Source organism: Felis catus, chromosome D3, assembly GCF_018350175.1.
Source record: "Felis catus isolate Fca126 chromosome D3, F.catus_Fca126_mat1.0, whole genome shotgun sequence".
NCBI classification, from domain to species: domain Eukaryota; kingdom Metazoa; phylum Chordata; class Mammalia; order Carnivora; family Felidae; genus Felis; species Felis catus.
Window position 1 is genome coordinate 31,782,836 of NC_058379.1, and position 26,488 is coordinate 31,809,323.

The window sequence follows — 26,488 nt, forward strand, 5'->3', positions numbered from 1 at the left end:
GGGTGCCCTGTGTGCCAACAGAAAGGCATCAACAAAGGGAGAAACTGATGACACAGGAGAAAGAAGAGGTGGAGTAAGGCCTTGAGAAGAGCCTAGCTTCCAAGCATAAGAGTTTATCTGGGATGGAAGCAGAAGTCTTGCATTTAGTCTAATGGCTTTTATATTGGCAGTGAAGAGTGAGGCAAAGTCAAGAGCTAGGAAGAGTGAGAGCAGGAACAGCAGATGGATGCTGAGAAGAGATGAAACTGTCAAACGATGGCCAGAAATGGGAAAGGACACACACCAAGGAGGGCTGGTAGGAAAGCTTGGTACTGAGGAGCATCTGAGAGCTGAGACCATGAATCCATGGACACAGCCCCAGGTTTCTCCAGAAGTGCTGCCTAGTACAGTAGAGACATAGGGCTGGGAAAAGTCTGGCTCTAACAAGGGTTGGGATCTTGCCAGAGAGGAATGCAGAAGGAGGGACACACGGCAGTTAAAAACATTCCTAAGGCAGTAACTGCAGTGACAGACCACAGAATTCAAGCAGAAGCGGACAAGGCTGGAGAGTGAGAAGGTAGCAGGGCCAGTGGCCTGAACATCTGAATGAAGCCACAGAGCTGCTGGAACTCCCAGAGGACACGAGTGGGGAAGACGGGCGAAGCGATGGGTGATGGTCGGAGGGGGACAGTCTTGATGGACAGTAGAATCTGAGCATGAGTAGGAGACAAAGCCAGTGAGAGAGGCAAGGAGTGGAGGGTCATGTGACAGAAGGTCCAAACCCTTTCCAACAGGTCCCACATGTAATCCCATTCACTGAGACTGAGCCATCATGGGCAGGGGAGAGGGGAGAGCAAAAGCAGTGTTCTCAGGACATTTGAAGAATATTAGCAGTACTAAGTGTCCACTAGGTGACAAACATTGTGCCAAGTGCTTTACATATATTATTTCATTTACTCCTCAAAGCCCTCTGTGAGAGGAGTCAATTATGATGGTCATTTTACATATGGGGAAACTGAGTCTATTTAACCTCTGTAGCGCCTCAAAGTCACATTAGTGAGTGACAGAACCAGGTTTTACCCACTTTCCTCTCTTCTTCAGCTGCTTATTAGCAGTCTAGTAAAAGACCTAGTGAGAACTGAGAAGGGATGGTTCTGACCAGGTAGAATCTGAGACTCCCAGAATATAAATGGTTCTTAAACACCTAGATTTAACATTTTAGGATTTTAAAGCTCCCCCAAATCCTGCCCATCATTGAAATGACTACCAGTGACCACCTCTCTCCTGAAACAGAGGACAATTTTATCCCTGTCATTACAATATGGCTCACTAAGAACAGTGTTAGACTCAACAGATCAGTGACCATTTGAATTACATAACTTGTGAACCACACCTGAAGTTTCACCAGGTTCTGTTGCAGGAAAAGTAACAGTCTTGTTTCTTATCTCAACTTTTGTGGAAGGTGGTTTTGTCATTGGTTTTACCAGATGACAAACTGAAGGCTCAGTTCCTGGGGAAAGGATTCCAAATGGGCCGGAAGCCAAACGAGTGAGGAGTTCTTTTTGGGTCAAGTCTTCTTGAATTTGAACTTTCACAATTTTCTGAAATGAGCCAAATAAAGGAGATAAGACACAAATGGAGCTATCATTTTAAAGAAACAATTCCTATTTTTAAATCACGGTGGAGAAAAGTAATGCCAAACAAATGGAAAACACTGATGGATGAGAAAGTTTATTCAGATCTCGAAGTGAATCTTTGACTCCTCCCTCTCTTCCCCAACTCCCTTCTTTTTCAAAGTAGATTTTGCAAATTAGTAATGGTTTCTAGGCCCCACTCTCCATTCCTGCCCCCACTCAGGAGAACTGTTCAGATCGCTAATGGAAAAACTATGTGCTAAGTGCTCTGTCTGAATAAGTCTAGTTCAGCTAAAAGAACAGCCCCCCTTCATTTCATTTCTGAGATGTTAGAGCTAATAAGCCTCCTGACACTTAAGCTGCAAAACAGGAAAAATTTGCTTAAAAAACACTAAAAGTACCTTCTGTCCATTGTCACAGTGTATATAAATCAAACCACTCCATGGGAACATTGACTGTTTTGTGGATAAGGAGGAATTAGGACTCACAAGAATTTGTAGCTTACTCCTAAAAAGAAAGAATTTAATAATGAAAAGCAAGAACATCCTATACTTTAATAGCAATAACCACAGAGTTATCAATACTGTTCCATCAATGACCAACTCTTTCCGTGTTGCTCAAGAAGGAGCTGAGAAGAGGTGAGATCCCATCCACATGTGATTTTATATCAGCCCCAACTCTGTGGCTCACAAAAAGTTGAGTGACATAAACCTATGAACTGAAGGGGAAAACTCATGTGAAAAGAGACCGGGGCCATAGAAATACCATTTAAAAAGCAATTCAAAATTAAAACTTCTGGAGCAAAAGACTAAAATACAGAAGCTCTGAGGCACTTTATCATAAAACTTATCATAATAAAGAATGATACAGTCACAGTATAAAGGGAATTAAATAACTGGGAAAGAAACTGGAAGAAAAAGGGGGGATGGGAAATAAATGAAATATTGTTTTTTTTTTTAATTTTTAAAAAATGTTTTGGGGCGCCTGGGTGGCGCAGTCGGTTAAGCGTCCGACTTCAGCCAGGTCACGATCTTGCGCTCCGTTGAGTTCGAGCCCCGCATCGGGCTCTGGGCTGATGGCTCAGAGCCTGGAGCCTGTTTCCGATTCTGTGTCTCCCTCTCTCCCTGCCCCTCCCCCGTTCATGCTCTGTCTCTCTCTGTCCCAAAAATAAATAAACGTTGAAAAAAAAAAAAAAAAGTTTTATTTATTTTTAAGAAAGAGAGAGAGACAGAACATGAGTGCAGGCAGGGGGCAGAGAGAGAGGGAGACACAGAATCCTTAGCAGGCTCCAGGCTCTGAGCTGTCAGCACAGGGCCTGATGCGGGGCTTGAACCCAGGAACCGTGAGATCATGACCTGAGCCGAAGTCGGACGCTTACCCGACTGAGCCACCTAGGTGCCCCAACAATATTGCTATTTACCCAGTTGCTAAAATTTTGTGCTCACTGTTCTCTTCAAGAGCTATGGAATGTTAAAGAAGACTTTTAAATGTGGACAATGTAATCAGATTTGTGACTTAGAAGAAACGACCAGTTAAAAGGATACGTTGGCATACATATCAAAAATGGCAGAGCAAGATTATTTTCCATTCCTAATGGCTAAATACACAGGGTGACAGAAAAAGTGATTCATGAACAATTCATTTCCCTAACTTTCCAACCATTAATCAGTAAATGTTTAATTGATTGCTTTGGTCCTAGGAATATTTCTCTGGAGTATGCCTAACCATACCTCAATACTAGTCACTAAGCTCTCCTAAAATGCATACTCCATCACTTTGCAAAAGTTAATAAATTCATGCTGCTCTTCTGCAAAGTTGCTAGCCCCAAACAGGTAGTGACTTTCAGACGTGAATGTTCTGTGCTGACCCAGACAACGTTCCTGAAAAGCTGTAGAACTGCAGCTTTACCTCCTATCAGTAACTAAGCTGCAGACAGTGGACAGCTGTTCATCAGCATTTGGTCCCAAATACTTCCTTCTGTCTTAGACTAGTCTTTGTGCAAAACAGCAAGCTAGGTTATGGCTCAGACATATTAAACATCAGGAAGCTTTGTCTATAAAATGTCCTTTAGACAAAACAAGCAGAATAAATTGAGCCAGACCTAAGATAACCAAAGATAGAACCCTCTGGGCTTTAGGGACTACCACCTCTCATCGTATGCCCAACTGCATCCCTTGCTTTGTAATTTGGTAGGCAGAGTAACACATCTACACATTCTGATGTTTTCCACTCCAGGAAATCCTTCCCACCTCACTCATACCTCTTGACCCTTTTAGGCTATGTACACCATAACTGACTGTGGACATGGTCTCTATTCTGCTAAAGAGCATGAATCCTGAAGTTCACTGTGGTCTCACAAAACCAAATGGAGCTCAGTACGGGGAGCATATGGCAAAATTCTAATGAATAAGTTAAAATGGCGTATTATTTGATCCTTAAAAAGTCACCATGTTAATACCTGCATAAAATCTGGAGGAAAAGGAAGTCATACTTACTCTGGTGGGATAAATCCATGTTGTGGTGTTACTGTAAGGCAATGTGCTGGCCAGTACAACTCAAATTTCAGTAACCTAATGGAATTATTTAAAATCTGGAAACATGCAGTTTTTGCCAGGTCACCTATTATATCAGATAAGTAAGATATAACTTACATTTAGCATTAGTGAAAAAAAAATTAATAAATAGTAAAAATGAATCCTAAATACATTAGTCTACCATCTTTTGCTTTATAGGAATTTCAAATCCCTGGTAAAAGAAGACCATTTATTTACTCTTGGAAACTATAAAGATACTGAACAAAGTTCAACACCCTGAACAAAGAAAAAAGGACATCTGGAAATTGTTACCCCCTGGTCTTATCTTGGGCACATACATTGGTACCATATTTTTTCCTACTCTGAACCAACTATATCGATGTTAAGACTTAGTAAAATAGGCCAAGTACCTTGGGGCAAGGGATGTGGTAGGATGAAGGGCCCATGGGTGAGTGGCCCTGCCATATGGGGAATTGGGAGCTTGGAATGAGGACCATGGCCTTGTGCCGGACAATGTTCTGGTTGAGCGTGAGGTAGGTCTCAAAGAGACCTACGTAGAAGAGGACCTGTGTAAGCCACTGGTCACCTTTGCATACAGTCCATGAACATTACTAGATGAGCCACAGACTCAGAATGAGTATAGGCCTGGTTTCCAGAGCTCACTGCTGTTGTGTTGTTGTTGATATACTCACAAGGAGAAGGAGCTATCAAAATCAAGTGTTCAGGCTGGACAGCCCACATTTCCTTCGAGAATGATTTATCTTGAGGTGGGCGAACAGCTTCTGAAAGAAGTGGAGAACCTTGAGGACCTTTAACTGGCAAAACATCCAAAGAAACATTGCCACCATGTTTCCCAGAACTGTCAGATTCACTACAGAGAGAGACAGAAACAGAGAGGGGGAGAGGAAAAAAATAAAATATGAATAAAAGCTTATGACTAAGAATGTTAACCATTTGCCATGCACTGCAAATGAAATACCATGTTTTCTCACCAACATTTTTACTGTGATGTTTTACTTTTTGGTTGAATAGAAGTTGTGTATTGAAATATAATAATGTTCTCAAAAAAAAAAAAAAAGAAATCTAATAATGTTCTGCTTTAAAAAAAAAAAAAGATAAAAAGCCAGACTGTGTCACCTTTTTATATGAATTCTTCCTAAGTCTAAAAACATTTAGAGGTGCCTGGGTGGTTCAATCAGTTAAGTGTCTGACTTCAGGTCAGGTCATGACCTTGCAGTCTGTGAATTCAAGCCCCATGTCAGGTTCTGTGCTGACAGCTCAGAGGCTGGAGCCTGCTTTGGATTCTGTGTTTCCCTCTCTCTCTGCTCCTCTCCTGCTCACACTGTCTCTCAAAAATGATTAAATGTTAAAAAAAAAAAATTAAAAAAAATAAAAACATTTAGATAAAACTAAAGGTGCATTATGTAATATATTGTGTATATTTCATGGAATAAAAATTCTTCACTGTGTATTCTTAATGTTTAAAAAATACAGTATAGGTCTAATATTATTATACTTATCTTTAATTAGAATACTCAATGATTTCTTTACTGTCTTAACCTCAGCATGCCATCTGAAGTCTCTTAAAAGGTTTACCAGAAAACTACCCAATATTAAGAATTTTTTAAAAACAATAAAACTTTTTTCATTAAAAACAAATTTTTTTATATGAAATTTATTGACAAATTGGTTTCCATACAACACCCAGTGCTCATCCCAAAAGGTGCCCTCCTCAATACCCATCACCCACCCTCTCCTCCCTCCCACCCCCCATCAACCCTCAGTTTGTTCTCAGTTTTTAAGAGTCTCTTATTTTAATGTTTATTTTTGAGAGAGAGAGAGAGAGAGAGAGAGAGAGAGAGAGACAGACAGACAGACAGACAGAATGTGAGCAGGGTAGGGGCAGAGAGAGAGGAAGACACAGAATCCAAAGCAGACTTCAGGCTCTGAGCTGTCAGCACAGAGTCCAGTGCGGGGCTCAAATCCACGAACTGTGAGATCATGACCTGAGCTGAAGTCGAATGCTCAACCAACTGAGCCACCCAGGCGCCCCCCAAAACAACAAAACTCTTAATGTATCTATAACTGTACAGTGATAACTGGTTTCATGATGCTAACACCAAACATAGTCTTCCAGGCAAAATACTATGGTGAGAAATGCTGATGAGGCTTAAGATTTTTAAGTGTTAAAAGTGTTTTCTAATAAGCCTTAGATTACAAAAAATTGTAACTTGAATAAATTTTGTAATCACAGTAGCACATGATTTACCTGAAGTTCAACGGGGCAGTGCCCAAATTCTTCTACCATACAGCAGAGCTACATCTTTATTTTAAGCAGACACTCAGCAGACAGAGGGAATCCTCTCCTCACCTCTTACCCATTGCCCTCTCACCTGCTCCTTTTGAAATCAGACCTCGACTGCCCAGAGAAATAATGGAGGCACCAGCCAATAAGTCAGAAACAATTTTTTAAAAATTATAAAGCTGATCCTTGGCTTTTTAGTTTCCTAAGAATCTGTTTCTCACAATTTAAGTGAATTTCAAAATAATTTTTAATGTGAACTACTATCTTTAATTATTTGATTACATATTTTAGAAAAAATTATCATTAAAAGTATAGGGACCCTTTTAATATATTGTTGAATTCAGTTTGCTAATATTTTGTTGAGGATTTTTACATCTGTATTCGTCAAGGATAATGACCTGTAATTTTCTTTTTCTGTGGTGTTTTTGCCTAGTTTCATTATCAGGGTAATGCTGGTCACATTAAGAGAGTTTAGAAGACTTCCTTCCTCTTCAGCTTTCTGGAATAATTTGAGAAGGATAGATACTAGCTTTTTGAACAGGAAGTCATCAAAACAAAATGAAAAAGCAACCTACTGAAAGGGAAGAGGATACTTGCAAATCATTTATCTGATAAGAGGTTACAATCCAAATTACATAAAGAACTTATACAACTCAGTATCAAAAAAATAACTAGCCTGATCAAAAAAATGGGCAGAGGACCTGAATAGACATTTTCCGAAAGAAGACATACAGATGACCAACAGGCACATGAAAAGATGCTCAACATCACTAAGCATCAGGGAAATGTAAACCAAAACCATAATGAGAAATCACCTCACACCTGTCAAACCGACTATTATCAAAGACAACAAATAAATGTTAGCGAAGATGGAGAGCAAAGGAATCCCATGTGCACTCCTGGTGGGAATGTAAACTGGTGTGGCCCCTAATGGAAAATAGTATGGAGGTTCCTCAAAAAATTAAAAATAAAGCTACCATATGATCTAGCAATTCTACTCTGAATATTCATCCAAAGAAAATGAAAATCCAACTGGAAGAGACATATGCACCCTTATGTTCAGTGCATCATTATTTAAAACAGCCAAGATACAGAAGCAACCTGTGTCAATGACAGATGAATGGATAAAGATGTGGTTTATATACCCAGTGGAATATTAGTCATAAAAAAAGAATGAAATCTAACCACTTGTGACAACATGAACCTAGAGGGTATTATGCTAAGTGAAATAAGTCAGAGAAAAACAAATACTAAATGACTTCACCTATATGTAGAATCTAAAAAACAAAATGAATGAACAAACCAAAAAAAACAGACTCTTAGACACAGGAAACAAACTGTTGGTTACAGGAGGCAGGGAGAGGGGATAGGGGTGAGTGAAATAGGTGAAGGAGATTAAGAGGTACAAACTTTCACTTATAAAATAAATTATGGGGATGGAATATATAGCATAGGAAATATAGTCAATAATATTATAAGTTTGGTGACAGATGATAACTAGACTTATTGTGGGATCATTTCATTTCACAATGTATAAAAAAATCAAATCACTATGATGTACATCTCAAATGAATAGGATTATTGTATGTTAATTATACTCTAATAAAAACTTTTAAAAAGTATGGGAAAAGAGGGCAAGGTTAAATGAGCTGGAGGCTCCAGGTGGGTGGGTCTGAGTCAGCTATTAGTTGGTGGCTGGGACTTGTAGAGAACCCTCAGCCAACATGAGTTGGCAATGATGTGCCAAGGAGAAGATGAGAAGATTGGTTAAAAATAGGAGGATAGAGTAAAATTCAAATATACTGAGGATAATGAAGGCAGATTCTCAGTATTGGAGTTATCAGTATAAACTCATGATTTCAACATATTTATAAATAGATGTGGATACATGTGGATTTATATAAAATGCATATATTTCCTAGCTCTGTCCATGGAGGGAGCCTAGAAGTACTAACACCTGAAAAGTAATAGCACACTCATATCCTAGTTTCTAATACCATTTTCTACTAAAATGAACCAGGACCCCTATCCCAGGGCTGGGACAGGAAATGCATAAGACAAACCTAAAATAACCATCATGCCAGTGAATAAAAAGTCAGATTAAGCAACCGAATGAGGACAGTAAAGAATTTATACTGAATTCACCAGTCTGCCCAAATATAAGTAAGTACACAAAAGAGGGTGAAGTAAATCTCTTCCTCATAGTGGAAAGACAACTAGTAAATGTAAAAAGATAGAATTAGAAAATCACCATTTGGTAAATAAGACAGTACTAATATGATTCAAGCAATAATCATCAGTGGGTACTACAAGTTTGAAAAGGAATAAGATAACTCATCAACTCTAAGGATCTTCCTTTAAGACATTTATTAACTAACTACCATGAAGAAACCTGGCAGACACCATTTTAACTAAGTGATAAAAATATTTCAAGTAATGGGACAAATCAGCTGTTTAGCACCTGAGATGCGCTGAGGAAACAAACAGCATCGTATCTGTGATGTGAGGGACATTTTACAAAGTAACTAGTCTGTGCTCTACAAAAACATCAAGGTCACTCACTGGTAAGAAAAGGGTTAGCAGCTGGCCTGTGCCATTTTCCCCTTTTTACCAGGCAGGAAAAGCCCAGGAAAAAAAAAGAAAGATGACTCAGTCAAATCCCCTTGTAATCTTCCTAATGACATCTCCCAGCAATCATACTAATTTACTTTTCTATAGAATACTTATGAAGAATGTTCCTGGTCTGTCTAGAATTGGTTATGGTAAAGAAAATAAAAATTTATGAATTTTTTCAACATAGTTGTTTGAAAAAAATTATCACATAAGGTATGTAATTACACAAGAATAAAAGAGCTTTCATGATGGAAACAGCCACCCCTTCATGTTAGTAATGTATCACATGCACAGCTTAGAGACCTCATGTTAAATGTGAACTAGAGTGGAGTATTCATGTTGCAAGAAGGACCTAGGAAACACAATTAGCAATCCTGATTTCCTCATGTTTCATCTAAAATTGTTACTAAAGCTTAGTTCTGGGTAGTATCTTTGATTCTGTGGCTCTGATTTGATGATCCAAACTTCTGCGTTCTGTCGTGAAAGAGAAGGACAGACTGAAGAAGTATTCTATATTGAAAGAGGTAAAGAGACAGGCTAAATGTAACGTGTGATCTCAGATTAGATTCTGGACTAAAGAGGAAAAGAAAAGAGGAGGTTTTTGCTTATTTCTTTGATTTAACTATAAAGAACTTTACTGGGGAACTGGGGAATCTGCATGAAATCTGTGGACTAGATGTTAGTACTGTAACAACACTAAGGTCCTAATCTGGATGGGTTTACTATAGCTATATAGGAGAGGGTCTGCGTTTTTAGAAAACAGGATGAACTGGTCATCATGCCTGCAATTTACTCTTAAAAGGTACAGAAAAAAGTTATACACACATAAACAATAATAAGGTAAATGAGGCAAAATGTTAGCAACCAGGGAATCTCAATGCAGGTTTAATATGTACTATTTTTATTTTTATTTATTTATTTATTTATTTATTTATTTTTAATATGTACTATTTTTAAACTTTTCTGTAAATTTAAAATTATTTCAACTTAAACCAAAATATAAAGATGTAATAAACATTTTGAGGCAAAAAAGTATGGAGGAAAGATCAGCTCTACTGTGAATTAACTTCTCTTGAAATATGATGAGAGATGTTTTGTTTCTGTTTTACCTTTTAGATTCTACGCTAGCTTTGGAAGAAGGCTGAAGGAATTCACTGCTAGACACGGAGTCTCTGAATTCTCCAATTACTGAAAGTATAATTTTACGCATGTTTCCATAAAAGAGCTGAATATCATTAGGCCGTTGGGGAAGATCATACACTGAAATAGAAAATAATATTTGAAATATATGAATATTCACATAATCACACCACAAAAATATAACAGATAAATTTATACATTTACAGCAACAGGTTGGGGTGGGTGACATTTGACGTTTACAACTATTGATGAGGATGAAATTATAGGCAGCTCAGGCTCTGGCCTTGGATTTGGTGACCTAACCTCTCCAAGCTTTCGTCTCCTCAAGGATAATATAAAAAATTATGATCCATCTCAGGGGTTGTTGTGAGCATTAAAGTATGAATGTGTTTAAAGCTACATATGGCATCAAGCTGACTGTGGGCCAGGTAACGTTTTAATCCCTTCATATATATTATTCTAGTTAGCTTTCACAGCAACCCTTTGAAGTAGGGATTATGTATTCTGGATTCTACATTTAAATTAGACATTAAGAATGACACTTTTTAGGGGCGCCTGGGTGGCGCAGTCGGTTAAGCGTCCGACTTCAGCCAGGTCACGATCTCGCGGTCCGTGAGTTCGAGCCCCGCGTCGGGCTCTGGGCCGATGGCTCAGAGCCTGGAGCCTGTTTCCGATTCTGTGTCTCCCTCTCTCTCTGACCCTCCCCCGTTCATGTTCTGTCTCTCTCTGTCCCAAAAATAAATAAACGTTGAAAAAAAAAAAAAAAAAAAAGAATGACACTTTTTAAATGAAAAGTGTTTAAAAAGAACACAGTAAGTGTAAGCTGAAATTTGTAATAACCAAAGATATCAGACTACAAAAGTTTATATCAAGTGTGAAAATATTTGCCATAAATCACACATTTTACAAAACAAGATTATAAATACCTATAATAGTAATATACTCAAACAAACGTTATTCAAAATAACCACATAAAAAGTTCAACTGCAACACTCCCATAGGTGATCTACTAAAACTAACCAACACAAAACAAAGTGGGATTGTTTCCTCCCTTCCTCTGGACAATAAATACACCACCTCAAGGAACCCAGTATTCTGGTGTCCCAAAGACCTACCTGAAGTCCTACCTCTTCCCCATCTTAGATGAGTGGTCTTGACAGATTACTTGGGCTCTTGGTTGGGTTTGTCAACACGACCCTTAATATAACACATTTCTTGAATTTCTGTACACACAACTCCCTCTCCTTGGACTATCCTTCCCCATTCTGGTCCTCATCTTCTCCATCTTATCAACTCCTCCCCATTCTAAGTGTTTCCATCTACAAAGCACAGTTCAGTTTAACTCTCTGATTAGGATCTTTCTTATGATGAAGAGATAAGGAAGGTAAAACTCAGAGGAGATGAAGTTGTAGAGAGGTCTTGAATTGCTTCACCTCCAAATCCAAGGTTCGTTCTATACTCTGCACCCTTAACGCACTGCTGACAAGATTCATTTCAAATCTTTTCATTATTTTTAAAATTTTTTTTAATGTTTATTTATTTTTGAGAGACAGAGTGTGAGCGGTGGAGAGGCAGAGAGAGAGGGAGACAGAGTCCAAAGCAGGCTCCAGGCCCTGAGCTGTCCGCATAGAGCCCGATGCGGGGATTGAATTCACGAACCATGAGATCATGACCTGAGCCAAAGTTGGGTGCTTAACTGGCTGAGCCACCCAGGCACCCCTCTTTTCACTATTTTTAACTACCCATCCCAACCTTCCCTTTGAGCAGATGACTTAGACTCCTAACTACTGAAAAGATGAGTATTCTGCATCACCTCTACATAGGCATAAATATCCTTTTACCATTTCATAATTTAGAAGCAATATATACTTTACCATTAAAAAAACCCTAGAAAACAGGAGTGCCTGGTTGGCTCAGTCAGTTAAGTGTCCAATTCTTGATTTCGGCTCAGGTCATGATCTCACAGTTTGTGAGTTTGAGACCCATGTTGGGGCTCAACATGGGGCTCCCTCTCTCTGCCCCTCACCCGCCTTCTCTTTTCCTTTCTCTGTCTCTCAAAATAAACTTAAAAAAAAAAAAAAACCTAGAAAACAAAAATGAAGGAAAAAAACATGACCACCTGAAATTCTACTACCAGAACATAACCACTGGTAATATCTGGTGTCTAAATCCTGCGATTTTACCTGTGAAGCTGTATATAGACACATTAAATTATTTTTACCATAATAAGACCTTATTATGCAACTTTAAAATAATTAAGTTATTTTAAAAGAAAATAATAAGACATTCTCATGTCTTTAATATAAAATCATGTCATTATTTTAATAGCATCAACATTTTCTATAACATAATCGATGCCTTATTCTTGGACATTTAGGTTACTTCTTGCTATTATAAACAACACTGTGGTAAAAATCTGTCCATTTTCACATAATTTGTATGTGTCAAGACATGTTTTTTGTATCAGTAATAAATACTATTAGATGCTTGAATGGTTCAGCTCAAATAGAGCTAAATATCTAGGTTGGAGCTATTCCACCGCTGTCTATTTTGGATTGATTGATTGATTGATTGATTTTGCCACCATCACATCCTCCATAAACTGCATAGCCGGCACAAATCTCAAAATGAGTTCAAGTTTTTCCAATGATTAAATCTTAAATAGTAATTACTCTGGATTTAATAATGACCATTCATTCTCCTGTTTACAAGTCTACCCATAAAGTAGGTGTCATAACATTATTCATAACATCTAACATTTATATAGCAAAGCTCTCTCATTTCATCTTCACAACAATTCTGTATGCATGAGAAGATAGATATTATTACTCTCATTTTACAAATAAGGAAACTGAATTTACATAACATCGAAAGCCATACAGCAGAAATGTGGCTCAAACTCAGCCTAACTCCACAATCTAAACTAATACTCTCTCTCCTTATATTACATCACTGGACCTAGATAAATCTTTTGGGTCATGATGAAATTCTTACCTTCAGTTACTTGTAACTCATCCTGAAATGTTTCAGCAAAATCAATGTTCTGCAGCACACTATGTTCTGGAAGTATTTGTTCTATAATCCCTGGTTTGTGCAATAGGGCTCTGCCAACAGAGATTTTTACTCAAAAACTATTTTACATAAATTCAATTTTCATTAGTGTATTTGGCAAATCTCACAAACAGCATGAATGATTCATTAGTATATAGATCTCATGTCTTAAATCCTAATATAAGTAATTTTTAAAAGAAAATCTGTTTTGGACGTTCCCTTAAAAGTTATACATGGCAGTGCAGTCATCAATTTCAGTTAAATATTAACATCAAAATGAGAACTCCCTACTGTAAGAGTAGAAAGAAGAGTAAAATTAGATTATCTTCAGGTCTTACATTTTCATTATTTGTAAGAATTTGATCATAGTTAGGAATCTGTCTCAGAAAAAAACCAAAAGAATAGGCCAAGAACATGATTTAAGTACATGAGAGAGGGACATTTAAATTACCATGTAACTATATTTACCTGGCCTCTTCTAGAGAATCTCTGAGGTGAGAGAATTGAAATGTAAATTTCTCTGTAATACTGTGATGTTCACAAACAAAAGAAATTATATGCTGTACACATGCAGCAAAGAGGGGTTCTAAAACAATATGCTGATTGTTATATCCCAGTAGAGAAAAAGGGAAAAATAAAAACCAATACCCAGTAATCTAATTTCTCCAAATGTCAGTTTCTGTATCTAAAATACTTACTTGACAAACAAAAGCAGGTTCAAAGTTGAGATCTTGGGTCTATTCTAACATCATGTAGCAACATATCACTCAAATCTCTTTTTTTTTTTTTTAATTTTTTTTAACATTTATTTATTTTTGAGACAGAGAGAGACAGAGCATGAACAGGGAAGGGTCAGAGAGAGAGAGAGAGAAACACAGAATCCGAAACAGGCTCTAGGCTCTGAGCTGTCAGCACAGAGCCGGACGCGGGGCTCTAACTCATGGACTGCAAGATCATGACCTGAGCCGAAGTCGGATGCCCAACCGACTGGGCCACCCAGGAGCCCCTCAAATCTCGTTTTTAACATTCCAATAATCCTCAACAGATTAAAAATAAAACAATTTCCTAAATTACATACCAAAATAGAACATAGCAGAGCACAAAGGGTTGGAAGAAGGAAATATTGGTATATGCATATACCCCTCCCCCACTGAGAGCTAATGATTTCCTACTGACAGATGAAATATCGTGAGCTTCGTTTTGTATTCAGTCCTCTAGGCTAGGAAGCAGATTTTTATAACACAAGAATTCTGAATTCAACATACAAGAATGTTACCTATGTTTAAATCACATCTAAATCTAAATGTCTAAATTTGACATTTCTGTATATTAAACTATATTTAGAGGTACCAAATTTTCTAGAAGCACATGTTTTAGCTAGCATGTGTTTTAACATCCTACACACTTCTAAACACAACTTGATCCTTTCCAATAATTGACAACATTCCTAGAAATACTACAAATAAGTCAGGTGTGTTTATATACAATATATTTTTTCAGTAGTTCTTAAATCTTTTCTAAACTTGACGTACCATCATTAGGAAGATCGTCCTGTTATGAAGTCTAAGGTGCCTATTTGCATAAAAGAGAAGGGGCACAATAGGTATGCCTAGTAAAGAACGCACACTGCAAACACAGCAGATGGGTTTCCTACAGGCATTTCTTTCCTCACAATGTGGTGGACTGTCAGCCACACAAATTTTACCAAGATTTTTCATCTACCGGTTCACTAAGAAGCAGCTGAGCATGTTCTATAAATTTCAAGTCCCAAACCATTTTTAAGCCTTCATTATTTCTACTGAATAGTTCCCAACATGATCTAATATAAGTAACTTACCTTCGATACTGCTGCCTTGAGATTTCATCGCCACCAAAGAAGTATACAGTTGACAGTTCTGTTATAGTTGTAGAACTGTTCTCTCTGTCTGAAGGATTATATATTATAGTAACATCCTGATGCCAAGAAAAACAAATCAGGAGTAAATATTAAATATTTTTCTTAAGTCATTTCATTCTGAATTAACTATCATATGAACCTAAACAGTCAACAGACATGGATGTATATGATAGCATTTCTGAAAAGGTAAGTACTTCCATTCCTTACTACTTTCAACTATTAATTTTTATTCATAAAATACATAATTATTAACTTAACCTAAAAATGAATTTCTATTTTTCGTGCACAGACTCATACTTACTTCTTGTGTTTTTTCCTTGAGCACAAATTTATCTGGAAAAATCCTTAATACTTTAGGATCCAGCAAAATTTTTTTCTGAGAATCCTTAAAACCTACTGCTTTAACAAAAGCTGCCCGAGAGCCAGTGTTATGAACAGAAAAAACAATTCTACTTTCTTTTCCAGGTATTAAGTCATTCACTGTTACCATGTAACTGTCAGATAACTTTTTAACATCTTCCAAAATAAGATTACTTGTTCCTCCATATCCAGACAAAGGTATCTAAAAGGAGAAAATATATAAATCCAAAATTATTTTTATGTAAGTAAAAAGAAGATTAAATTAAAGCCAGAAAAGAAAACCCATACCAATTTAATACAATTAAAATTATTATTCTTGGGGCACCTGGGTGGCTCAGTCGGTTAAGTGTCCAACTCTTGATTTCTCAGAGTTCAAGAGTTCAAGCCCTGAGTTGGGCTCTGTGCTGACAGTGTGAAAATTCTCTCTCTCCCTCTCTCTCTCTCTGCCCCTCCCCTGATCCTGCTCTCTCTCAAAAATAAATAAATAAACATTGAAAAAAAATTATTACTCTTTGTGTACTTTGGTTGGTAGTTACCCCACTTCCAGCCCCGCATTATACTGAAGAACTTCTCTTAGGAGAAAAACAAAGAGTTGCAAAATTATTTACCTTCCAATATGCTAAATTATTTCATTGTTATAAAAGCCAAGCTTAGATAATAAAGGAATAAAAGATAAGTATAAATAAACTTGTTTAAGAAGTGTTTAGGGTGGGAGCACCTGAGTGGCTCATGGTTAAGCATCCAACTTCAGCTCAGGTTATGATCTCACAGTTTGTGCGTTAGAGCCCCATGTCAGGCTTTGTGCTGACAGTCTGGACCCTTCTTTGGATTCTGTGTCTCCCTTTCTCTCTCTCTCTCTGTCCCTCCCCTGCTCACCCTGTCTCTCTCTGTCAAAAGTAACATTCAAAAAAAAAAACAAAAAACAAGTGTTTAGGGTGGAACATAATGTTTATAATTTACTTTGAAATGCATTACAAAAAGAGATGAATTGATGGATGGTTAGATATGTGATAACATAAATATAGCAAAACATTTAATTGTGGAATCTAAGTGGTAGGGTGAAAGCTCACCATATAATTCTTCCAACTTCCCAGTAATTCTCAATTTTGAAAATGAAATGTGTTGGTGAAAAAAATCTATTGTTCTATAATCCTGTTAGCCTTTGGTCTACCAGAGTGAGAAAGAAGTGTGCCAAAGGGACCAAACAGAAGCCAAGAACTCAATTCTCAAGAGGACAGACCCCCCTGGTAGCTGGGGTGCAGAATGGAGGCAGGCTTTAGGTGCCAACTGGTGCTGTCTCTAAGCCAGGCTGCTTCCACAGGGCTTAGCACTACCAGGAAATAAGGATTCACAGAATAAAGTCTATAAATAAAAATGTAGGAAAACAGGTATGCTGCTGGAAAACAAACTTCCCATACCTTTTAAAAATGCACTCCTTTAAAAATGACCTCTCATTTCCAATTATTAAAATAGTTCTAGGGCACCTGGACTGCTCAGTCATTAAGCATCTGACTTCGGCTGAGGTCATGATCTCACAATTCGTGAGTTCGAGTCCCACTTCGGGTAAGCATAAGCCCTGCTTCGGGTGAGCTCGAGCCCTGCTTCGGGTAAGTCCCACTTTTCTCTTTCTCTCTCTTTCTTTTTCTCTTTCTCTTTCTCTTTCTCTTTCTCTTTCTCTTTCTCTTTCTCTTTCTCTCTTTCTCTCTCTCTCTCTCTCTCTCCGCCCCCACCCCATCCTGGGATTCTCATTCTCTCTCTCTCTCTCTCTCTGCCCCTTGCTCAGTTGTGCCCTTCTCTCTCTCTCTCTCTCTCTCTCTCTCTCTCTCTCTCTCTCTCTCTCAAAAAACATAATAAAATAAAATAAAATACGTTCCAAAGAATACCTTGCAAACTTGAAAACATCAATAGCTTACTTTGAGTTGTATTATGCACTTAAAATAACGTTTTGAAAAATTAAATTTAGGGACCTCATCAATTGGTACTGGCTTGCCAAAATGAGTACAGATTAGTAGTATTTAATTTAATTTTTAATGTTTTTTTAGCTCACATTTTAATTTTTTAAAAAATTTACATCCAAATTAGTTAGCATATAGTGAAACAACGATTTCAGGAGTAGATTCCTTAATGCCCCTTACCCATTTAGCCCATCCCCCCTTCCACAACCCCTCCAGTAACCCTCAGTTTGTTCTCCATATTTATGAGTCTCTTCTGTTTTGTCCCCCCTCCCTGTTTTTATATTATTTTTGTTTCCCTTCCCTTATGTTCATCTGTTTTGTCTCTTAAAGTCCTCATACGAGTGAAGTCATATGATTTTTGTCTTTCTCTCACTAATTTCACTTAGCATAATATCCTGCAGTTCCATCCATGTAGTTGCAAATGGCAAGATTTCATTCTTTTTGATTGCCAAGTAATACTCCATTGTATATATATATATACCATATCTTTATCCGTTCATCCATCGATGGACATTTGGGCTCTTTCCATACTTTGGCTATTGTTGAGAGTGCTGCTATAAACATGGGGAAGCATGTGTCCCTTCAAAACAGCACACCTGTATCCCATGGATAAATGCCTACTAGTGCAATTGCTGGGTCGTAGGGTAGTTCTATTTTTAGCTTTTTGAGGAACCTCCATACTGTTTTCCAGAGTGACTGCACCAGCTTGCATTGTCAATGTTTTATTTTTTGTTTTTTGTGTTTTTTTGAGAGATAGAGTGGGGCAGGGGCAGAGAGAGAGGGAGACACAGAATTCAAAGCAGGCTCCAGGCTCTGAGCTGTCAGCACAAGCCTGATGCGGGGCTCAAACTCATGAATGGTGAGATCAAGACCTGAGCCAAAGTCAGATGCTCAACCGACTGAGCCACCCAGGTGCCCCTGGATTAGTGCTTCAGATGTGAAGCTCCTACAAATTCTTCCTCATTCAGAGTAAACTCCTGGTAGTTTCAAAACAAATCCCTCCTCACTCAGAGTGAACTCTTGGTAGTTTCAAAAGCCAAAAGTGTTTCTAATTTCTCTTCCCATAGAAATTTGCAAGTAAACTTTATATATGAAACTAGAAAACAGGGAAAAAGTTAGCTTTTGAACACACTCAATATAAATATTCTTCCTGTATTTTCCAAGCCTAAAGAATCACAAAGAACTGCTGAGTAAAAGGTAAAGAAAAAGAATGATGAAATAAAATTATATCTGACCAATGCTAACAGATCCAAAGATTCAAGAGGAAAAACTACTGTTCTAGAGCAGGGTTTCTTAACCTCAGCACTACAATGTCTTGAGCTACATCATACCTTGTGGTGGGGGCTATCCTTTGCCTTGCAGGGAGTTCAGCTGCATCCCTGGCTTCTACCCACTAGATGCCAGTAGCACCCTTTTCCCACCCCCAGTAGTGACAACCAAAAATGTGTCTAGTATTGCCAAGAGTCCCCTGGAGGGTAAAACAGCCTCTGGTTGAGAACTGCTGCTCTACAGGACTAGAAAACAGAGGCAGTATGCACACCTAGAACCTGCACAATAGATAAAAACAGGCTTTGTAGTCAAGTAGTCTGAATTTGAACCCATCCTGGATGATTTACTGCCATGTAAGAAACATGACCATGGCAAGTATCTCTCTGTTTCCGTATGTGTAAAATGAAGAATGGTATGACAGACAGTCGTTTTGAAGATAAAGTATGGTAATTCGTGTGGTGATGATTAAGAGTAGTGCTTGGCAGGGGCACTTGGGTAGCTCAGTCTGTTAAGTGATCGACTTCAGTTCAGGTCATGATCTTGTGGTCGAGGAGTTTGAGCCCCACCTTGGGCTTTGTGCTGAGAGCTTGGAGCCTGGAGCCTGCTTTGGATTCTGTGTCTCCCTCTCTCTCTGCCCTTCCCCCTGCTCGTGCTATGTCCCCCTCTCTATTTCAAAAATAAATAAATGTTAAAAAAAAAAAAAGAGAGAGAGAGTAATGCCTGGCATATACTCAGAATGCAATAAATATATATTTTATTGCAGTCCCACCGTACTATATAGTACACAAAGCATAATTTCACTTGCTCCTCAGAACCAAACCAGGACAGTAAGTGAGTGAAGCACAAGTTGAGTAGAGACTGATCCAGGGTGAGTGTGAAGAACAGTGGCTGTTCCCAGTCTCTCATCACTAGAGTTAAGTGCTCTTCCACCACTGTGCCAGGCTCCTTATCTCCACAAATGTACATCAGTGCTAGTAGGCAAAGTCTTCCTGTGAGATAAAGGCCATATCTGTGCACTTCTGGTCCCCGTTCAGCCCACCTCTGAGAGGACAAGTGGCATCTACATAGGCAGGACTCCCACCAGGATCCTACTTTGTCTTAAGAAGGTCAGCTTGAACTTCTGCTGGTGACTATCAAATCAAATGGTCTTGCCCTAAACCACCAGGGAATTACTAGCTCTCCAGAAATTCTTACTTAATAATAACCTTAACATCTTGGCTAGTAAACCTGAAACTAATCGAAATATATTCAGGATAGGGGCGCCTGGGTGGTTTAGTCAGTTAAGTGTCCACCTCTTGATTTCAGCTCAGGTCAGGACCTCATGGTTTGTGGGTTTGAGCCCCAAGGCAGGCTCTGCTCTGGCATCACAGAGCCTGCTTTGGATTCTCTCTCCCTCTCTTTCTGCCCATCTATCTCAAAATAAATAAACACTTTTTTTTTTTTTAAAAAAAAGGTGACACCTGGGTGGCTCATTGGTTAAGCGTCCAACTCTTGATCTTGCAGTTTATGGGTTCAAGCCCCACTGGCAGTGCAGAGCCTGCTTGGGATTCTGCCCCTCCCCGACTCATGCGCAAGTGCGTACACTCTCTCAAAAAAAAAAAAAAAAAAAAAAAAAAAAAAGAAATAGGTTCAGGATAGTCTGAAAGATATAGCCCATTTAGTCTTCTCCACAAACCATTTGATTCTAACTTGAAGCCAGATCATCAGGATATGTGGTACTTTGGCATTGTGTCCTGGGCTCACATATAAGGATGTTCTTTCCTAAAGATGACCACTTATATCTCTCTTTTTTTTTTTTTTAATTAAATAAAATCTACCCTGAAAACATGGGGCTAAAACTCATAACCCTGAGATCCGGAGTTGCATGCTCTACTGACTGAGCCAGCCAGGCGCCCAATCACTTACATGTTTAAACAATTTTGTCCACCACAAAATTGTGGTGGGCAAGTAAAGAGCTCCACAGAGAATATGTCAAGTTTCAGCATCAAAAAAAAGCTAGATTTGCCATAAATATCTATTGTTTTAAAAAAAAAAACGTTTAGGGGGTGCCTGGGTGGCGCAGTCGGTTAAGCGTCCGACTTCAGCCAGGTCACGATCTCACGGTCTGTGAGTTCGAGCCCCGCGTCGGGCTCTGGGCTGATGGCTCAGAGCCTGGAGCCTGTTTCCGATTCTGTGTCTCCCTCTCTCTCTGCCCCTCCCCCGTTCATGCTCTGTCTCTCTCTGTCCCAAAAATAAACAAACGTTGGAAAAAAAAAAAAAGTTTAGGTATTTTTAATCTTGCAATTCATCACATTCCCTCTGATTCTAGAAAATGGACCAAAGTTTTAGTCCCCAAACTGTGGGATTACAGCCAAAACTGTGAAGATTTAAGGTGTGCACTTTTATGGAGCTTGGGGTTCATCTGACGACCCTGTCCTCTCCTTTTTTCAATGATTTACGACCTTTATCTCTTACTGCTCTAAATATATCTAAAGAAATGAGTTGAAATCCTTTTTAAAAATTACGTTGGGAAGAAACAAAACTATAAAAGCTCTTGTCAGAAGAGAGGGAAACAAAACACGAGAGACTCTTAATGATAGAGAATAAACTACGGGTTGATGGAGGGAGGTGGGTGGGAAATGGGCAAAATGGGTGTGACGAGCACTGGGTGTTGTATGTAAGTGATGAATCACTGAATTCTACTCCTAAAATCAATATTGCACTGTAAACTAACTGAAAATTAAACAAATAAATAAAAGTTCTTGTCTTTAGCCCTAGTTCTGGAACAGAATCTAGTAAATGGTATCAATAGGTATTTTGCTGAATTGAAAGAATACAATTTACTTGGAAAGTCAGTATCTTAAACAGTTTGATCCAGATTTACCAAAAAAAAATGTGTTCCTGTAAAACTGGGTACATTTCAAAATTCTCAAACTGAAATGAAACTTAAAGGTGTGAGAAGAGAATGTTTCCTATAGAATACTATGGAAGCTATTTTTATCACATGACACTTGTACAAAGTACATAATTACTCCCTAACTTGTTTGTAAAGCGAGGCAATCCCCTATTTTGACTTATAAAAAGCAAAGGATATATAATTACCAATATTAAACAAATATTTACAACATGTCAGAAACTCCATGGGAGGACAAAAAGCAATAAAATCATCTTACCGTGAACTTAATGCCTGGTTGTGATCGAATTCCCAGTTGTTTAATTTCTAGTTTAGCCAACATACAAGATAATCGAGTAGGAGCAAATAACACAGAGATGTAAATGTCTTCCTTTGGACGCATTCTAATCTCACAGTTACTGGTCAGTCGCTCTTCTGAACCAAAAGTGTGCTGAAGCTACAATTTAAAAACAATCATTACATACAAAAAAGCAAGAAGACAAAACTACCACCAAACCAAAGCTTCAAAGATGAAGCACACATAATGGTCTGCACATGTAAGTGCTTTGAAAGAACATGAAATAGCATCATGCACACTACAAACCTGAAAGCAGTCCTGGTCTTGTCCTCTAATGAGCAGTCGCAGATGCTGGGTTGTAGATGTACAATTATTTCTTAAAGCTAGCTTCTGAAGCCTAGAAACAAGAACACATTATAAATGTGGTTTTACTCCATGGATGTTGCTACAACCGTGAAAACAAAATCAATTAAAACTAACTGCAATGTTTAGAGATGGACTGGATTGCATATGCCACTTTATTAGTAGCCTGCAAAGGTGTCTCCACAGTCCTGAAAACACACATTCCTCCATTTCTGAAAACATACATTCAAGACTCATCGTGTCAGAGCAAGTTTTTGGTTTAAATGCTCTCCTATTATAGCTCCCTAGCCAACTTCATTATTTATACTATATATATATATATATATATATATATATATATATATATATATAGTATGTGTATATGTGTGTGTATAGTATATATACTATATATATAGTATGTGTATATGTGTGTGTATATACATATGCATATGTATATATACATACATGTATATATACATATGCATATGTATATATACGTATATGTATATACATATACATATGCATATACATATAAAGTCTTACCTGTCTTATAAAACAACAAAAAGCCAGATAACAAATTAAGTTCCTAAGTCAATACCACTCTCAGGCACATTGCTTGGATTTTTTACTCTAAGAGCCTCATTTGCACAAACTAGTTATTTAAACACTATATTGAATTAACCATATTTTTAAAAAGTTACAATATGCAAAAAAATAAAAATAAATAAAAAGTTACAATATGCAAGTAGAATAGACTTAAGAATACTAGCTAGCTGGTGGTAAAAAAAAAATCCTTTAATCTGTGAAAATATACAAATCTTCTCTTCATTGGAGAACAGAGAACACGAGTACATCTCCATTTTACTCAAATTTTGAAGATTGGCAGTTAAATTATTTAAACTGTGGCCTATGTCTTGTCCACCTTGGGATGAAGGGGAAAGGCTGCTGAGCTCAACCTCAGAATAAAATCTAAGACCTACAGGGGTGCTTGGGTGGCTCAGTTGGTTAAGCATCTGACCGTTGGTTTCAGCTCAGGTCATGATCTCATGATTCGTGAGATGGAGCCCCGTACTACGGGGGATTTTCTCTTTCCCTCTCTCTCTGCCCCTCCACTGCTTGCGTGCTCAGTATCTCTCTAAAAATAAATAAGTAAACATTAAAACAATTTTTAGGGATGCCTGGGTGGCTCAGGCAGTTAAGCAGCCAACTCCTGATTTCAGTTCAGGTCATGATGTTACGGTTCATGAATTCAAGCTCTGCATCAGGCTCTGTGCTGACAGTGTGGAGCCTGCTTGGGATTCTCCCTCTTTCTGCCCCTCCCCTGCTCATGCACGTGCACGTGCTCTCTCTCTCAAAATAAATAAATAACTATATTTTAAAAATTTAAATCTAAGACCTGAGGAAAGCATTCAAAGAACACTGGGAAAAACCTAACAACAACAAAAAATCTTTAAAACCTTTTATTTTTATCTATTTTTAAGGAAATGTAGCTATCATTTGCAAGTAGTAATCAAGTAGAGGGAGGGGGGCTCAGTTTCTAGTTTCAAAAAAGAACTATACAAAGTAAAAAGGGTTAACACCTTTATTATATACAGTCCACACAAAATAATAATTAAAAAATACTAAATCCTAACCAACAAATAGCCAAAGTACATGTGCAGACTTATGAGAGAGAAATCAGAATAAATGAATGAATATATGGAAAAATGTAGAACTTCAAAAATTAAAAAAACATCAATCTGGAATGAAATACCACTTTGGACCACTTTACCCTTAGAAAATATAATTTATTAACTATCATTTCTATCTGTAACTGAGGCAAAATCAATGACTCGATGAGAACACTCTCCCTGAAATTATATATGAATTGTTTCCTCTTTCCTCTGGAAGAAGAGCTCACTTCAAATCTCCCTTTTGCAACAAGCACCTTCTTCCACAAAGGCAGGCAGCAGGCAAGTACCACATCAAAAGAACACCAGCATCCCCTTGCCCTCTGTTTCTGGGTCCTCTCCTAGCACCCACTGGGTCACAGCCTCTGACTGCCTCCTAGGACATTTCTTAGGGAGAGAAAATAGGACGATCTCTTTCTAAGCAGACAATACACCTCTGTATCATTAACCAAGCTGCAACATCCTTATAAAGGAGTAGCAGGAGATATTTGGGGTGGGAAAAATCATCTATGTAGGACACTACAATGGAAGCAAGGGGACTACAGAAACAGAAGTCCATCGTTTCCCTAGGCAGGTGCTGCGCTAAATACTGTACATACATTAGCATGGTACCTACGGATCTATTGCTTTCAACAAGTCCACTTCGAGACATCATGTGTCACAGCATCCACAGACTAAGGTCGTTCTCACAGAAGTGGCGAGCTCCTCCAGGCTGAGTTAAGATATCTAACCAACCATAAACAGGGATAGAACAGTTTTCAGGTCACTTCCCTGTACTGGCATGGGGCTTACACTTAGATCTGTTGGATCAGAAGGCACTCCATGAATCTCCATGAAGAAGTGAAGCAAGAAATAAAGGAGGACGGCCTGAATGCCTTTCACTTAGGCAAGGGCCAGGGAAAAATGCCACTGAAAGTCCAAAAGCACGCACGAGATAGTGCCCCCATTTTCAACTTAACTAATTTCTGATTTAAAAAAAAGTTTAACACACATTAATTTTGTTTCAGATGAGCTCTAAGATTTCAAGATGTTATGGCATCTGGAACAGCTAGATTTTAAGAGCAGCCATCTCTATTAATCATATGTTGCAAATTTTATCACAAGACAGGGAATTCTGTCAGGAACAACACAAGGATGCTGATGGCCCTTACTGAGCTCTCTTCTGCCTTTGTCTTAAAGGAAAGAGCAGTTATAGGATAAGTGGTGTATCAACAGGAGCACTCAGTAGCTGACGCTTGCCAGAGTCTGCACTGTAATAATGACTATGATTGCTAGGACATATTGGAAAGTGATCTTCCTTTTACCTTAGACATTGATGGCTGAGCTGAACAGCTATGTTATTTTGACCACATTCCATGGCACAGAACTTCAAAGTCTCAAATCACTATTTGTATGTGTAGTGGAGCAGACCACTAATGTTTTGAGGAAAAGTCTGGTATACACTGTCCAGATTCAACTGTATAGAACCAGAAAATTCTTCCATACAGGCGCATGCCCTTGTTCCGCCCTTCCTTTCAACGTGTATTCCATCTCGGCTGTCTGCAAAAACCAGATGACATAACCAACAACACAGGAGCTACTGAAAAGGGCACAATACCTCACACTCCCTGCCAATCAGGACTTTTCAAAAGTCTAGCTGAGAGAATCTTTACTGAGAGCTCCCTAAAGAACATGCAGCCCACCATTCTTCTAGGTGCCTAAGCTGTCTCATTCAAGCCACCACCTGCCTCAGCACCCAGAAAACATCTTCAGCTGGGTCTTCAGGTGTGACACATCCAGACCTGAATGAAGCACCTCAAAGAGGGAGCATCCTGATGGGAGCATTTACTATGAAGTAGTTTTACTTTGAGACTTGGCATGCTGTATTGATTTCTCTTTGAAAGGACCCCTGGAAGAAACATCTGTCTAAAGTCTACAGCAGGAACAGCTATCCTCTCTCACACAGTAACTGGTTTGTTCTTAACCTCTGAACACTGTGACTTATCTCAGGATGATGGGGTTAGAGTCAGAACCAAGCATAAGACCCACATCAAGGTGAGTGCAAAGCGTGAGCCTTCTGCAGGTGAGCCTTCGGGCACGACCTTTATGATTACCATATCTCATCATCCCACAGCAGTCGGCCCTCAAGTTTTTACCTTACTGTATCTTTTTGAAAGCTGCCTTTGCAACAAGACAAGGTACATATGACTGACTACATGGATGGTTAAGCAGATGTATGAACTCTATAAAGTAAGGAAGCTCAATTAGATCTTTTTTGCACTAACAAAACTATAATTTTAAAAAGTAATTCTTCACACCTATAGTACAGATTCAGCCAGAAGTTTCTTATCTCTCAGGTACCATAGAAATGTGTGGGTAAAACATTTAGGTCAAACACAAAAATGCAAAATATGGAAGAAGAAACACTGAGCTTTAATAATTGCCTAGGTTATTAATTAGAAGTATTTAGCTATGTTGCTAAGCTTATGAAAGGAAAAATATTACTATACTATTTATTATATGCCAATTAACTCAAAGTTCATATTCATAATGTATAATCAAAGTGCACATAAAAATAAGATTCAAGATA

The 26,488-nt window shown here is 38.2% G+C and overlaps 1 protein-coding gene across 3 annotated transcripts in view; it reads right to left on the reverse strand.

The window, feature by feature from the left end:
• The window catches only part of CEP192 (centrosomal protein 192), a 135,813-nt gene that overhangs the window by 16,626 nt on the left and 92,699 nt on the right, over window positions 1–26,488 (reverse strand). For all 3 annotated transcript variants that reach the window (XM_019814959.3, XM_023241726.2, XM_045041110.1), the window contains exons 30-39: window positions 22,214–22,304; window positions 21,890–22,066; window positions 15,455–15,715; window positions 15,094–15,209; window positions 13,200–13,309; window positions 10,175–10,325; window positions 4,840–5,018; window positions 4,109–4,232; window positions 2,015–2,120; window positions 1,373–1,580 (exon numbers count right to left, since the gene is read on the reverse strand). In XM_019814959.3, coding sequence (XP_019670518.3) covers window positions 1,373–1,580; window positions 2,015–2,120; window positions 4,109–4,232; window positions 4,840–5,018; window positions 10,175–10,325; window positions 13,200–13,309; window positions 15,094–15,209; window positions 15,455–15,715; window positions 21,890–22,066; window positions 22,214–22,304 — 1,523 coding nt within the window. The remainder of the gene's footprint in view (window positions 1–1,372; window positions 1,581–2,014; window positions 2,121–4,108; window positions 4,233–4,839; window positions 5,019–10,174; window positions 10,326–13,199; window positions 13,310–15,093; window positions 15,210–15,454; window positions 15,716–21,889; window positions 22,067–22,213; window positions 22,305–26,488) is intronic.